Here is a 15,665-nt window from a genome sequence, read left to right as displayed (position 1 = left end):
GGCATCAGTCTCTGGACTCTCGTAGAGCAAAAATCGCACAGCATAGGATCCTAGATCTTTTTAACAAATTTCACAATGAGGAAGCCATGCAACATAATTTTTTTTTTTTTTTTGACAGTGACAGCACCACGTTGCATTCATTTTGTAAGTTCCATAAACAATAATTATTTGATTAACCTAGTACCAGCTACATGATCCTACCTACCACTGTTCAAACTCTTCATTCATCCTGTAGATAAAATCCTGCAAGAAGTCCTAAGCATCAAAATTATAAATTAATGGCAAACAGAGAAGTTTAAAATTGGCCAACCAAACTGGCATAAACAACCAAACCGGCATAAACGACCAAATTGCAGCGAGCCATTTATGGTATTCAGAATTATTCAATATAACCACTAATCATGCCAACCAAATGAAAAAGACAGAGCTTTCCAATATCATATTCCACATAAAATGGCTCACAACTACAGTAGATATTATGTAATCAATTTGGTTTCAATAATATGCTATCAAAGGCCAACTCCTCCATAACAAAGCTCCAAACTAAATGATCAGAGTAAATGAAGTTCTTAATGCAGCTCTGAACATCTTCCTACCAATACAAATCATGAAAGGATAAAATTTAACATCCTTCTCCCCATATACGCAAATATAGTTGCTATATTTCGGATCTAGAATCATTAACATTAAAAGATCAAAATACCGGCCATCTTCTTCTCCAATGGAGAACCTCCTCCTTCCTTTGAAAGGGCTAGTAGAGTCATACAATTGAAGATATGAAAGGAAGCACTTTTGGAAGGACTCAGAAGGGTGTCCCTATCTCACTCCTGGTATCGGTAGGACTATATAAAGCAGACCTGTTCCTTGGCCTGTTCTCCTCCAGCTGCTTCACAACTTCATCCATGTCCGGCCTCACGGCCGCCACCGGAGCACAGCAGCCCATGGCCAACTTCAATGCCTGCACCAACCCATCCTCCGTCGGGCTCCTTATCCCCTTCAAGATCTCCACATCGAACACCTCCATGGTCGTCTCCTCCAGCACCGCCACCTTGACCAATGATGGCAAGTCCACTCCCTCCCCATTCCTCCCGTTCCCGGGCTTCTTGCCCATTAGAATCTCCAATAGCAGTATCCCGAAAGCATACACATCCGTCCTCGAGTTGCACTTCTTCATCTTCTGCAGCTCAGGCGCCTTATAGCCATCAGACTTGGCAGCGGACACCATTTCATCGGCTACCGCCGGCACCATCAGCTTGTCGAGCCCGTACTCGGTGATCCTCGACACGAAGAATTCATCCACAAGCACGTTCTTGGACCGGATATTTCCATGGGTGATCGGCGTCTCCTGCCCTGTGTGAAGGTAGGCGAGCCCCCTCGCCACTCCCAGTGCTATCTTGTGCCTTCTAGCCCAGTTCAGCAGAGGCCTTCCAGCTCTAGTTTCTGCAACGACACGAGAGAATTGAAACGGGTGAGCTTTAATTACGTGATCAGAGACTAATTTAGTGTGGGGAAATCCACTTACCATGAAGGAGATCATGGAGAGTTCTATTGGGGAGGTAGTCAGAGATGAGGAGCTTCTCTCCCCTCTTCCCCTGGTAGAAGGCTTTCAAGGGAACCAAGTTCTCGTGCCGGGCTCGACCCAGCAGCCGGATGACGGGCAAGCACGACGCCGCATCCTTGCAGCTGCCTTCCCTCAGTAGCCGAAGAGCAATCGTCCCCCCATCTGCAAGCTTGGCCTTGTACACTGTCCCATAGCTGGTCTTCTCTATAACTTGGCCAGTGGCGTTCAGCACGTCCTCCAGCGTCAAATGCTCACCGCCTTGGAACACTATCAGCTTCCCCTCACCACCGTTGTTGCCATCCTCCTCCATCTCCATCTCCTCTTCTCCTCTCTTTCCCCTGTTCTTCCTCTTCCTACCCTGCGCCCATCCAATGGACACCGACGCGAGGACCACAGCCCCGGTCATCAGTCCGATCACCAACCCAGCAATCGCTCCAGAGCTCAGGCCGGAGTGTGAGCTACATTTCTTCAAGGGTGACCCGCACAGACCGGGGCTGTTCCCCTCGAAGTCCGCCGCGCTGAACTTTGATTGCGCGAAGGCCTCCGGCAGCTGCCCGGTGAAATTATTGTAGGAAAGGTTCAACCTTTCCAGGTTTTTCAGCCCGGCAAGCGACGCCGGTATCGACCCGGAGAACCTATTGCTCCCGAGGTCGAGTTCTCGCAGGCTACGGAAGCCGGTGATGAACTGGGGGAACTCTCCTTCGAAATGGTTGGCGCCAAAGTCGAGAACTAGGAGGCGGTCGCAGGTGGAATTTGGGACGGCGGGATCGGGGACGGCGCCGGAGAGGTTGTTGCTGTGGAGGCGGAGGGAGACGAGGCGGTCGCAGAGGTTCCAGATGGAGGGAGGGAGGGAGCCGGAGAATGAGTTGCCGGAGAGGTCGACTTCGGCGAGGGAGGGGCAGTTACCGAGCTCGAGAGGGAGCGTACCGGAGAGGGAGTTGACGCCGAGGTAGAGGGACTGGAGAGACGAGAGGTCCCCAATCTCCGCAGGTATGGATCCAGCGAGAGCGGCGGCGGGGAGGCGGATGGAGAGGAGCTGGAGGGAGGGGTCGGAGGCGAGGGAGCGGTTGGAGCGGACGGCGGAGTCGTTGCAGCGGAGAAGAGCGCCGCCGGCGGAGGAGGAGGTCCACTGGAGGCCGCGCCAGAGGCAGAGCGGGGTGGAGGCGTTCCAGGAGGAGAGCTGAAGGTTCTCCAGCGACGAGTTGCCCTGGAGCGCCGGCTTTATCTTCTCCAGGAGGAGGAGGACGTCGGAGGACTCCGAGGCGAAGGCCGAGAAGAAGGAGAAGAAGAATAGAGAGTGTGAGACGAGAAGAAGAACAGAATAATAAGCCATTGGAGAAGATGAAGAGGACTCGGAGTGAGGCGCAGAAGACAAGAGTTTGGAAGTAAAAAGGTGGGATTTTTGGCAGCTTTGGTGGGGGGTGGCTAGGGGCAGGGTTTTTGGGAGGAAGATGGTTGGGTTTTTTGAGGTGGGTTTTTCGAATAAGTTATATTTTGATCACATGCTTGAGACGCACCCAAACGAACACCCCCAATTTCATGGGCAACGTGGGGCCCTTCTGATGAGGTATCTTGACGGGGGATTTGATTGGAAGGTGGGCGTAAGGGTTGGAGGGTTTTGGGAAAGGCAAAGGGCGCACTTGGTGTGGACCGCTGACTGCTTGGGCTCCGTTGGTGGGTGGGTGTCCATTCGATTCTTCTTGCGCTTTTTCTATCGTGTGCATTTCTTTACTTTGTAGGACGCGAGATATCTACTGCCGAAATTCTGAGACACATGTGAAGGTGATGCACTATCCATCTACCCTTCTTTCCTATTTTTGGTCAGAGTCGGGGAAGGTGTTCGATTCGTTGCTTTGGAGGATTCAGAAATGGAGGCTTGCGAGGAAAGCCTTAAAAGTAAAGGATGATGATGTTGGCTGTTAAGAGTTTTTTCAAAAGTTGAATGCAATATGGATTAAAGGGAAAAAAAAAAAAAAAAAAGTTCGGCTCTAACGAGAAATTATGATCACGTAATACAAATAGATGCGGGATGAGAGTCAACACATTTTCTAATCCGACTAGGAAGCTAAATAATGCAGGAGAATTGAGCAAAATGACACAAAAGATTGTTAGGTAAATAAAGACTAATTTAAAAAGAGAAACTTGGTTTGACTTGGTGAGATAAATAAAATTAAGATTTTTTTATGATACTCCAAATAATATTTTGATCTTTTTATCTATGTTCTATTTTTGATTATTATATTCAACGTGGACAATTTGGATTTTTCCACTAGAGATTGGATGCAGCCAGTCATATGCATGATTGGTGCAGTAGATTTTTCAAACTTCAGAGTTATTAACTTGAGAATTTTTATCGAATATCCTCGCTTCCTCCAATTTGAAACCTTGATGTCTGGTAGGCGATAGAGATAGTAGAAAGAGACTAAGGAGGAGGGGATGACTGGATCCTTGCTGATGGCAAAGAAGGAGGAGGGGGTGGCTGTGTTGTCACCAAGAGCGAATAAGGAGGGATGTCATCGAGGGTGGAGGAGCAGAAGTGGGAAGGGCTAGTTTGTTGGCTGCAGAAGCAGAAGAGGCTGAGGTGATAGAAGCAGAAAAACAGTGAAGGTGGAGGAGCCCTCCATCCCCATTATGGTTGTAGTGATCATAGCCATCCTAGTCGCTGTTATGGCGCTCAATCTTGTCCAAAAATCATGATTATTATCCTTAGCTCCTTCCTCACTTAGGCGTCCAATGATATGATTCTCATTGGTCGGCCATCGTCAAGCTCCTAGCCACTTCGTTCACGACCATCATTGGTGACACCTTAGAGGAGGATGAGAATGAAGAGGACTGCCCTCAAGTCATTCATGGTGCCATAGAGGAGGAGCAGAAATAAATGAGGACGAGGGCTTGCCACGATGGATGTTGAGTTTGCTTGCAACGGTTGGCAACGGTGTTATCGGAGAGATGACTTGACTGGCTACCTTCAGAAAGATAATCAAATAATTTTTTAATAAAAAAAATTATTGAGTTAATCTATTGCTAACAATAATTTATAAATATTCTTACCAAATGAACAGTCAAAATATGTTCTATTTTTTTATAAAATAATATTAAGTTTCGTAGTAAAACCTATAAAATTAATTTTTATAAACCTCTTTGGTTATTTTATGGCTAGTGATTGTGCTTTATTAAGTATGATTGGACCCCTTGCAACTTAGCGGGGGAACAATAAATAATATATTTAAATTTTAAAATTATAAAATCAAAAAAGTTCTAGATTGTTGCTCGTTATGATAGTTGGACTAACCATCGTTATGATAGTTGGACGAACCATCTAAGATGAATCTTTCTTTAATGTGGATTAAAAAAATTTAAGTAACAGTAAAAGATTTATCCACATGCAGCCTAAAATTATTTTTTTTTCTTGAGTAAGCGCCTAATATTACTTTCAGCCCCATATACCAACAATAAATAAACTTAACAAATAAATTAATAAAATAATATTTAAATAATATTAAATTAGAAGAGAAATTCCAAATATTCAGGTTTGCATTTGGAAACCCTTGCCTGAGGGCCGCCACTTTCCCATATGGTTCTCCACCTTGAACGGACGCCAGCCCAAGTTTCCAAGGATAAGCAGTCTTTTCACGTTATGTTGGGTTTTTTCTTTTTTTTTTTGTTAATTTGGTCATTAAAGTACACAACGTGAAAGTGATCAGAAATAAGAAGTATAAAGATTATGAAAATGTTCAGTATATTAAATGCTTAAATGATGAAGGAAAGTTCTTTGCATCTTCCTTTATATGTGGATTGAGATCTCTTCGTTTTTTCAGCACGAACTCCTGCGAACATGATGCCTTTGTTTCCCCACTCGCCAGCTACTACTCAACGTTCGCCATAACAACCCCATTGGCGTAGTTCTTGTGCGTGATAGAGAATGGAGTGTAGATACACAAATCAGTGGTGAATATATCAATAATCTCGTTATTGTCCATCATGAAACGGTGTTGGGGACTTCACCTTTTATTTAATAAAAATTCGGCACGTTCATTGGAGTTTTGACGAGAAAGCTTGTCTTTCCATAAAGAAAAAGTAGAAAAGAGGAGGAGGAAAAAAAGGATTTTATTATCTTTATTTGATAACTATTAAAAGGAGAAGCAGAGAGAGATAGAGACAGAGGAACAACCGTCAAGCATTGAAATGGGAATAAGATATGAGCTTAGCTTCAGCAGCACAAGTCCGATGGTAAAACTTTTGAGCCGCACAAACTTTTGTTAATTGTTACTAGCGATGCCATAGGTAATAATTTTGCATTCAAATTTTGCTCGTTTGATTCAGGAAGATGCTATAAGATGTAAATATACTTGCTTTTTGTAATTATCTTTTCTAGGTGTCTGATCTTCTGGTTTATCAGGAAAAAAAAAAAGAAGGGGTGTAGCCTACCGGGTTTGAGTGAAAAAATGAAATAGGAGAAGAGTGCAGGAGACTATAAGAAACATGGAAGAGTAAAAGATAAAAAGTAGTAGGAAAAAGAAAAATAATTGCAGCAATACTTGAATGGATGATGCTCCTTTGGCTCGATTTGAAATGAGAGCACTCGTCCAACTTTTGAAAAGTTCCGATACTGGAGTGATATTAGTAGGATAAGTGTTGTTAATGAATTGAAAGTATGGTTGTCTAGATGATTGCTTTTGTCAATGAAAGCCACCCTTTCGATACTCCTCAAAAAAAGAAACCCACCCTTTTAACAAGAATGCTTTGTTGATGCGTGGGACCGAGGCTTGCAAATGAGCTGAAACGTAGTCTAAACATGGTTAGAAAATTGTGAAGCCATACTCAACCTAGAATTAGGATCAATTTGCCAGTCTTAGATTTGAATTGAGCCGATGAAGCTCAACAGCATACCTATTTTCAAGCATGATGCTCATAAAGCTACTCTTTTTATATTTATGGATTCGGATTGTATTTTTTGCGTGAAAGAATGATTCATTCTTTTTCACAATATACACTATTGGATCGCACAATAACTATCATGAAATTTGTGTTGATCGATGAAAGAAAGTTTGAGTGCTTCAAGAGCTGTACACATGATCCAATGGTGCTTGTCATGAAAAAAAAAAAAGAACCATCCTTTCGTGTGAAAGATACAACTTGAACCCTATATTTCTATACCTCTACTCTGAACAATGAATAGGCTTAGCTCGAAGGCAGACCTACTTGCACGTATCCTTTAATGTGACCATGATAAATAGGTCTAGGAAGCTCGTGTCCCGTCAAAGTCTGCCACATGTAACCGTGTACCCGAGCAAATTCACATCCATCCATTATACAATTAATTATACCGACCAAGAAAATGCCGGAATACGACAAGCATAAGGTAGACCAATCTTATTTTGAGATGGCTAGTTCAAACTTCAAAATATTGCCCGGTCATCCTAACCATATACTCTATTTTGGAAGCTAGTATTTAATTATTTTTAGGATGACTGGTTGTTGAGTTGAAATCAAATATGGCCAGCCTTAAGTTTTACTTTTTGGGCCAGTTTGACCTCAGAATGGATCCTTCCTCTCAGGGCAGGGGACCAACCAAGATGACTCGAGGTAGGGCCTAAAAGTAGAGGTGATAATTCTTAAATATTTATTGTGTTCAATTTGGTTAAATCTATCATAAAGTTACTTGTTTAATGCATTGTGCAAGTCCAAATTTGATTTTTGACTGGTTTAATAGAAAGATTGGATTTGGGTTGGCAGATTTTTGACCTAATCCTCTATCCGACCCAACATGATTACCACCTCTAGCTCAAAGCATTTCAACCTAAGCTTAATTGCAACTTTGCTTGAAATGGCATGCCTAATGTGCATTCTTTTTTGCTATGGTTCTAACATTTTTGAGAATAGCTCTCACACAAACCTAGAAAAAACTAAGGTTTAGCACCTAAATCATGGTGTTTTGAGGTGAAGTGCTACATGCTTAGATGTCCTCCATACGCTTAAGGTTTTTGTCCTAGTCCCAACCTTGGTCCTTGGAAATTTCTGAGTGTTGTTTATCACTCATGACGGAATCCCTGGGAAGATGGGGTTGAATATGGGAGACAAGCCGAGGACCGAGCTTTGTCCTATTGGAGAGGACAAACATTAAAAACATGGATCTGCTGCCGGGATGTTTAAGTGTTAATAATGTTTTGGGGACATGCAATGTATGTCACGAGTACAATTGGTGGCAAGTTAAACTGATGCTTTGCTGGGCTTTGTTTGCTCGACTAACATTAGTGGATAAGCCCCGGCAAAAGGAACACATGATGTTTGAATTTACCAAAGATTCAATCTATCACCACATTTTTGGTCCATATCATGTCCAGAATCTATTATCCAGATCGATCATGTGATACGGCTGCACATTCTCTAAGACAAGATATTAGTTGTTTGATAATTTTTCGAGACTTCAGAATGCTTAGCATTCGATGGAAGTTGGTCCACCTGTGAGTGATAATGAAGTAACAGAGTTTTTTGATACCATTGAATGAGAATAAATGTTTTTTGGGATTGTTTTATGTGATTACATAATGCTAGTATTATTTGATTTAATTTTGGAAAGATGAATAATTTTGTAGGTCATCTAAAAGATCATGCATGTTCTCTCGGATTTTGTTATAGAAAATGTGCAGCCGTGTTACGTGATCAACCTAGATAATAGGTTCGGGACATATTAATTCATCTCATAATTGATTGATTCATATGGCAGACAATTCAAGTTGCATATTTTAAGAACCACTAATTGTTGCATGAGGCCAGCAGCTTGAAGACGGATCTTTTTTGTTTTCCATGGAGAGGCCTTTTTAACTGAATTGATTCCGGAGAACCCATAGAAGAGATGAGTGAAGGAAAAAAAAAAAAAAAGGACATTGATTGCACATCAATACAGGGATGACCCTGACTAAACTAACAAATCCTTTCATGAAATAAGGCAGGAGATCAAATCTCATAGTGCAAGGGTCTAATAGTGTATAGAAACAAACTACTCCTTTCTGATTTAGGTTTCTGCTGCATGGCATGATCATATTCTGACAGGCAAAAACTGGGATGACTATCGTGATGCTTAGAACTGGTGGAAAAGTAAACCAAGTTTATGAAATAAAATTTGGTGTTTTTATGTTATGGAGTTTAATTTAATAACATTCTCTGAAAAGTTATATACAATCACTAATGTCTGACTCGTCTTGATGTGCACAGCATGCTGATTTATTACAGAGTGCTAGTGAAATGCAGAAGCAAATGATCCTGAAGGTACAAAAGATTGTGATTTGTTTCAGGACATGTGGTCTAGTGGCCTTGGGCAGACAGCCCATGTTCATCTTAGCAGAGAGAAAAATTTAGACATGCTGAGTCCTTTCTACAGTGAAAATGATCATCTAGTCCTTTCAGCTAAGATGCTTTGTCCATTGTCAATAGCTTAAAGTTGGTTATGTTTGCCAGCCAAGAGTCTATAATAAAGTTTGAGCTGGAATCAGACCTAGAAAGGCGCATTGAACTCCTCTGAAAAGAAAATAGGCCGAAAACAGGATATCATGAGATGCTAAAAGTTCAGGGAGCTGTGAGATCATATTAGGTATTGTTCCATGGCAAGAGCTGATGATTTTTGACTGCTTGTTGTTTCGGTGGAGGTTCTTAAAGCACAGCTTAGGATTCTGCTTCTTTGGATCAAATCTCTAAAAGCTCAAGTTACTAGATGTCGGTGGCACTTGCTTTACATAGCAGAAGGCTTTGTAACCATCAGATTTGAAGTCTGATCCAACTAGAGACATAGAGGTCCACTGCCTTATAAGATGCAGAGAGGCTTAATTAAGCCTTGTAGGGTCTCTGCACTTCGGACACCATTGCCAAAAATAATGGATTACTATGTTCTCTCTCGTGTTCTATTGGTCAATCCTTTGCAGAAACTGTGTTGCAATGTCTCTCCAACAACAGGCAGGTGCTTCTGGATCAAAGCTTAGACTTTTCCTTGGTCTAGTGTATGTCAAATGTACTTCAACTTTTGATCAGGAATCCAGACCATGAGCAAATGGTTGAGAAGATGAGTGTTCCAGTCTTCGTAATCAGCTAGTAACTCACAGAATACAAGAGTATACTCTGTTGTTTATGTATATGATCTAGGGATTGGTTCAGTATTTTCAGAAAAAACTACAACCCCATGTAGCTAATTTCTGAACTTATTATTGAATTATCAGTATCCATTTTTTTAGTGTGCATGTATGATGAGAAACTAGGACTGGTGGAAGGCTGGAAACCCAGCCAAATACTGGAGCGGGTGGGATCAAACCCAGATGGCACCTTCTACAGTATCCACAAAATTCAGATTTAAGAAGACTAATAATTCAGAGTTGCTGAACTTCTGGTGAATAACTGAATTAAGTAAGAAAACATAAACCTCCAACAATTTGCTTCTTACCTCCATCCATAGTTTCCAACTGAGGAACAAAATTTCTGTCCAGTTTTGCCATAAATGCTGATTTACTTAAGATCGCTCAGCTAGATTGTTACAAATAAAACAAAAAAGATAAAACAATGATAAGAAGAGTGGAAGGAGAAAGGATTATTAGACAAGCCAATATCGTAGATAATAGAACTTTTCCTTACAATAACAATATTGCATCTATTACAACAGAATTGCATGCCATATTTATATCAATCTTCTGCATGTACGTAAATTCCACATATAAAAAGGGTAAAATCCAAAAGCCAATCAATCCTTGGACAATGGGGGATAGGTGAAGTTCTGGATAGTATGACTGAAAGACATAAGCAAATATCCCACGGAAAAAAACCAGGAACCATAAATCAGCAACGCTGCTGCACCTGCTTCAAACTCAAATTTGCATGAGAGCAAGCGGAGGTTGGCAAGGGGAATCGCATGGTTGACAAAGCCACGATAAATAATCGCAACACTTTGGAGTAGAGTGATACATCTTGCTGTTCTTGGAAACTGTAGATGAGTGCAGCATTAGCACTTAGCAGCCTTGCGGCATGAAAGGGCCCCTGCTTCTGAAGTTATGGTGCCAACCATAGAAGAAGGCTTCGCCCCAAGGCTGGAGGCCCTTGAATAGCTCGCTGAAGCTCCTGCTCCAGAGGGGGTGAAAAAGGCACCATTGAGCAGTAGGTCACCTTCTGACCTCCAATTCCAGCTCTTCCAGACACCTGAGGGTGTGTCCAATCTTTTAGTAACCTGTCGACCAATTTGAAAAGATGCACAATTATATGCAACTCAGTATGAGACTAGAATCTATAGATCAACATAGAGTATGATAAACAAATTCGCTGTAATTCACTTGAATTACCTCCTTGGCGAAGGGGTTGACCGGGGCAAGGTATCGGTTGCCCTGGCTGTTGATGGTTGGGCTTGCACTCCCACCAATGGCATACATCTCCCAGTGGGTATAGTCATTATTTACAACATGGAAGTAACCATGCCTGCACCTGCATTGTCACAAAACAGAGAGATCTTAATCCTTTGCTTTGGTTGCCCAAGCTTTGCCTCCTCTGCAACAAAAGGGGGAGGTAAAGAAAGATGAAGCACCTCGGCATTCTCTGAATCAGGCCTTCACCAAAGTGGTTGAATGCGATAGTAACTTGCATGCCCTTGTCTCTCTCATAGGAATCACTGTGGCCCAAAAGCATCACCTGCTTCCATTTAAGCCAATGTGTTGAACAAAGATAATCTTTACAAGTTGTATCCAATCAACTTCTTATGCATGAACAAGTGTAATCCGGATCTTAATACCTCATTGTGGTGGGTGAAATAATTGTTGGAGATGGTTATGGAAGTGGAGTCCACGACGGCATCGACGAGTCCGTCGGCACAGTTGGACAGAGAGCAATGGTCCACCCATAGGTGGCTGGAGCCAAAAATGGAGATGCCATCTCCATCGGCCATCGTCCTCCAGCCATAGTGGGAAGGAGAGCTGCGGACCATGGCGTTCCCGGTTGGCTTGCAGTCATGGACGTGGAGGCCGTGGATGATGATGTTGGTGACGAATTGGATGGTGATGCAGGCGCCGTTGGCTATGTGCACGTTGGCGCCGCGGCCGTCGATGGTCTTGAAGCTGTTCATGATGAGCTCCTGTTTGAGGGTGATGACCATGTCGCGCTTGAACACGATCCAGAGGGGCTCGTCCTGGATGACGGCGTGCCGCAGCGTCCCCGGGCGTGGGTTTACGGGGTCGTCGTCGCCGGGATCGGTCACCACGTAGAAACGCCCGTCGCGGCCGCCGACGGCATTGCGGCCAAAGCCAATGCCGCAGTCGGCCAGCCTCTTGCGGTTGAGGTGCCAGTCGGGATCGCAGCGCCAGCAGTCGTCGATGGGATTGCCGGTTCCACAAGAAAGATATCCCAGTGCCCGGCGAGCGGTGCTGTTCCTTATGCTCCTGCCAAATAAATTTGCCTAATTGTAACCATCACTGCAATCTTTACAGCAGCAAGTAGCGAGGCAAACTTGTCCCTGTTATGGGGATGTTGGTCATTCAAAACTTCAATCGCCCACAGCCCAGGGAGTGTTCTTAGGCATTTTCAAATTATATAATTTTATTTTTGCGCTCACTCCTATTTCAAATAAATGTGCTCTTGAGAAAAATTTATGAAAAGATATGAGTCATGTGCAAGATTTATTCAGTTAGACATGGAATGTCCCCATCAATGAAGACAAGATACTAAATTGAAAAATACGTTAGTTATTGAGGATCGTGTGAGATTTAGTCATATATGGGGTAATTAATGAATGATAGATAGATTAATATATGCAATTGGGATAAAACTTTATTTATTGCTTAAGTTTTTAAATTGAATTGGATTCTGGCTGGTAAATCAAAGTTGTAACTCAAAAAATCACTCGGTGTTCTGCATTCTCCTTAATCTCTCATGGTGAGAGACAGTTTGAGTGACCGTTTCTTCTTTTTAAGATACCATAGCATTTGCTCTATTGATATTTCTTTTTAAGTGATTTTTCTGAGTTACCATGGCAATTGCTCTGCTGAAAGTATTGTACAAACAATTTTTCCTTCCTTGTGGTTTTGAGAGTAATTAAATTGCAAATGAGCAAAATAATCTTACGGCCACTACATAGAAAACTATCAACAAAAACCATCTGGAATTGTGTTCTTGCCTTTTGTTTCTAATCAATTAAATAACTAATAACTGTTCCTATCAAGGGAGGGGAGAAAAAACCAAACATGGACTGGAAAACTGAGGCCAGTCACTTGAGAGATTACTTCTTACACTAGATAAAAAAACAACCTTTTTATGCATTAGAACATGCACTCAAAAGGTTGGTAACGAATGACAGGCGAGACTAGGAACATCCCCATATTATTCCATGCCAGAATTGCAGGTTTGTTTTGGTGGAGTGGCCATGTTAATTACTACATAATCTAAGCAGTAGTGATTGAAGAAATATCATTGGGTGCAGATAATTTGTGGCCACAACTATGTGGCCTCATCCATGCCGACGAGCCAATTGGCCTCATGGTGCAGGTGGGTTCTCATCGGACCCGAGGCAGATAACCTTGTAGCGCACGAGCCAATCACCTTGTCGTCACCCTTAAGGCTAACATGGTTGTGGTGGTAGAGAGGACCAAGGCTCGTGACAACCATGGCGTAGCCATGGAGAAGAGAGCGAATCTTTTGGTGGGAACCGTCGCATGCTTGCAGATAATAAACGGAGGACAAGCGACAGTGACAAACAACGCGATGAAAACATGGACCTGCAATTCCATGCCCACTCCAAGTCACCAATAGACTGATAAAATCACGTGACAGCATGTCATGTCGCGTGTATGAGTTAAGAAGAGTGAGGTGGAGTAGTATATATAAATATTTGTAGTTTTGAGATCGCTGTCATAACGTTAGAGTAGCCAATAGAGATTTTGAATGGGAAAAAAATTATCACAGAATAATGCATTATCTAAAACTTTGATATTGATCTAAATCAATTCAAATGAAATTATAAGAGATAAAGGAATATGACTCCATGGAATAATTTGGATGCAAGAGAAAGAAAAGATGGGAAATAAATGAAATCCAAATTAAGACCAACGTGCTGAATTTATGATATTGATTTTGAAGTTGCAAATTTTAAAGAAGCTTCACTAACATAATGAAAGAGATTGATAGGTTACTCATATGGATTCATACAATCAAGTACGATAAATAGCTCAAAAAAAATAATTATATTTTACATTGCATAGATTACATGGCTATGCATCATGTCCACCACTGTATCTCTTCTCTATTAAATGTAATGTTTGACATGGTGTATATATAGAATATAATTTTTTCTGAGAAAGATGCCATTTGTTTTTCTTGAAATTATACATTCCACGGTAGCCAAAAAGGAAAGTGAATTATAATTATAAATACAACAAAAAAAATGTAAAGCAAGAATTAATCCTTTTTTCTGGAATTAGAAAATTAACCAATGCTAATCAAGTCCTCTGAATTGTTTGTGTATTTGAGTTAAGTTGTTTGAAGGGTTAAGACTAAATTAAAAATTATAAATTCAAGAAGGAAAACTTACATCTGCACCATGGAAGCAACCACTTCTGGGTCATCAACGGCAGCCTTCACCGCCTCCAGCACAGGCCTGGTGAACCATGCACATATATAGCAGTAAATTATTTACCTCTAATTACCACCGATTTTTTTTACGAACAAAAGAAAGAAACAGAATATAAAAGTATATCTCGTCTCGTGAGGAATCTATCAAATCTCCGTTGTTATTCCAGAGAGCTGCAATGCTCAGTTCACAAAAATCCTTAAAAGCAGTGGGCGCGGGGAAACTACACTCATAAAATACTGGGGGAGCCCCTTTAATTAAGTAATTTGCTACTATTAATTACATAGACACACTGGGAAGAATGTCCGCAGCGAAATTGTAATGGAGAATTTGCCTAAAAAAGAACAGTAATGGATAATTCTCGGGATACGGGATCCGGAAATTCTGGGGATTTGGGTTTCCAAGGGCGACCATCCAGCTTGTGTTGATTTGACTGGTGTCTTGGCTTGTACGTTTCCCCAGAAAGCGAAAGGCGTCAACGAAGGAAGAGAAGAAAGGTCGGCGCGGAATAGCAGGGCCCCTTGATCCAACGGTGCAAACGTGGAAGGTGTCGAATTCTGAGCAATGTCGGAGAAAGATCCGACGACCCAGATTTATGTTGGGCCATTTATTTCAGGGTGTCTAACTCACCTCGAGAACGTCTCATTCGCCGGCGGCTGGCCTTCTCTCAACCTCCTCCTCCCAATTCGTTCCCCATTCCTGCGACAACCAAGATCGATGGAGTTAAAATCAAGAACCCGTCGTCGCTTAGAAACTTTGTTTCGAAAGCTAGTAGGCCTCAAGCATTTGCTCTGCTACTAAAACAGAGAAGCCCAAAGAAAGAAATCCCGAATCTCTTGGAGAAATCAACATCACAATTGCTGATTTATGCAGCGGAGCTAACCCTGCTTCTCCTTCACTGGATTGCTACACTAAGAATTCGTTTTAGGGGAAGGGGAGCGGAATGTACCTGGAAGCAAAGAAGCTCTCGCCCCCGATCCACCCGAAGCCTCCAGCTACAACCACCAAAAGCCCGAGAACTAGCAGCGAAAGCCGCCTCAGAGACGCCGCCATTGCCGCTGCCTCACTCCTCTCTCTCTCTCTCTCCCCTCTATGGAGGACAAAAGGAATGGCGAAGAGGAAAAGAGAAAGACAAAGGGGAGCGAAGAAAAGCAAAGTTTGGAGTGGGAGGGAGGGAGTTCGACGAACCGCCAATTTATAGAACCCGCCCACATCGACCATGCATGGTTAACGATCTCTAACGGCCACTAACGGATCGATTCGGATCGCGGACGGCTCTTCTTCCCGTCACGTGTCACGCTGCATTCCCTCCTCTGGGCCCACAACGTCCACGTAGGATTTCGTACCGGCATCGCCCGGCGTCTTCGGCGCGGGTCTGGCTTCCGGAATTTGTTACCGTTATGGTGTTTTATTAATCTGGTCGTCGTCTTCTCCGGCGAGGATCATGGCTTCTCCCCAGCCACGCCTCCCATCATCACGGGTGCTCACGCGTGTCGCAGACGCTACGAATCCGTCGGG

The 15,665-nt window shown here is 42.6% G+C and overlaps 2 protein-coding genes across 2 annotated transcripts; both read right to left on the bottom strand.

Annotated features, from left to right (window-relative positions):
- Nucleotides 1–580: 580 nt before the first annotated feature.
- On the bottom strand, nucleotides 581–3,018 carry LOC105059129 (putative kinase-like protein TMKL1). The gene is made up of 2 exons (XM_010942346.4): nucleotides 1,523–3,018; nucleotides 581–1,440 (listed from the first exon to the last, which is right to left on the bottom strand). Exons 1-2 carry the CDS (start codon nucleotides 2,892–2,894, stop codon nucleotides 803–805), a joined length of 2,010 nt encoding a protein of 669 aa, XP_010940648.1. The 5' UTR covers nucleotides 2,895–3,018; the 3' UTR covers nucleotides 581–802.
- A 7,122-nt stretch (nucleotides 3,019–10,140) lies between these two features.
- On the bottom strand, nucleotides 10,141–15,327 carry LOC105059128 (probable pectate lyase 8). Its single transcript, XM_010942345.4, has 7 exons — nucleotides 15,097–15,327; nucleotides 14,778–14,846; nucleotides 14,109–14,174; nucleotides 11,322–11,964; nucleotides 11,118–11,221; nucleotides 10,879–11,017; nucleotides 10,141–10,766 (listed from the first exon to the last, which is right to left on the bottom strand). The coding sequence occupies exons 1-7, from the start codon at nucleotides 15,198–15,200 to the stop codon at nucleotides 10,545–10,547; spliced, it is 1,347 nt and encodes a 448-aa protein (XP_010940647.1). The 5' UTR covers nucleotides 15,201–15,327; the 3' UTR covers nucleotides 10,141–10,544.
- Between the last annotated feature and the right edge of the window lie 338 nt (nucleotides 15,328–15,665).

Source organism: Elaeis guineensis, chromosome 16, assembly GCF_000442705.2.
Source record: "Elaeis guineensis isolate ETL-2024a chromosome 16, EG11, whole genome shotgun sequence".
Taxonomy (NCBI): Eukaryota; Viridiplantae; Streptophyta; class Magnoliopsida; order Arecales; family Arecaceae; genus Elaeis; species Elaeis guineensis.
The sequence above is the reverse complement of the archived record's forward strand: the minus strand, read 5'-3'. Positions and strand labels throughout refer to the sequence as shown.

Coding starts and splice junctions, on each gene's coding strand:
- LOC105059129 (XM_010942346.4), bottom strand. CDS start 2,894: ATGGCTTATTATTCTGTTCTTCTTCTCGTCTCACACTCTCTATTCTTC. Junction 1,441..1,522: donor TCTCCATGATCTCCTTCATG/GTAAGTGGATTT, acceptor GTGTCGTTGCAG/AAACTAGAGCTGGAAGGCCT.
- LOC105059128 (XM_010942345.4), bottom strand. CDS start 15,200: ATGGCGGCGTCTCTGAGGCGGCTTTCGCTGCTAGTTCTCGGGCTTTTG. Junction 14,175..14,777: donor GCGAATGAGACGTTCTCGAG/GTGAGTTAGACA, acceptor ATGGTTCACCAG/GCCTGTGCTGGAGGCGGTGA. Junction 11,018..11,117: donor CTGATTCAGAGAATGCCGAG/GTGCTTCATCTT, acceptor GTGACAATGCAG/GTGCAGGCATGGTTACTTCC.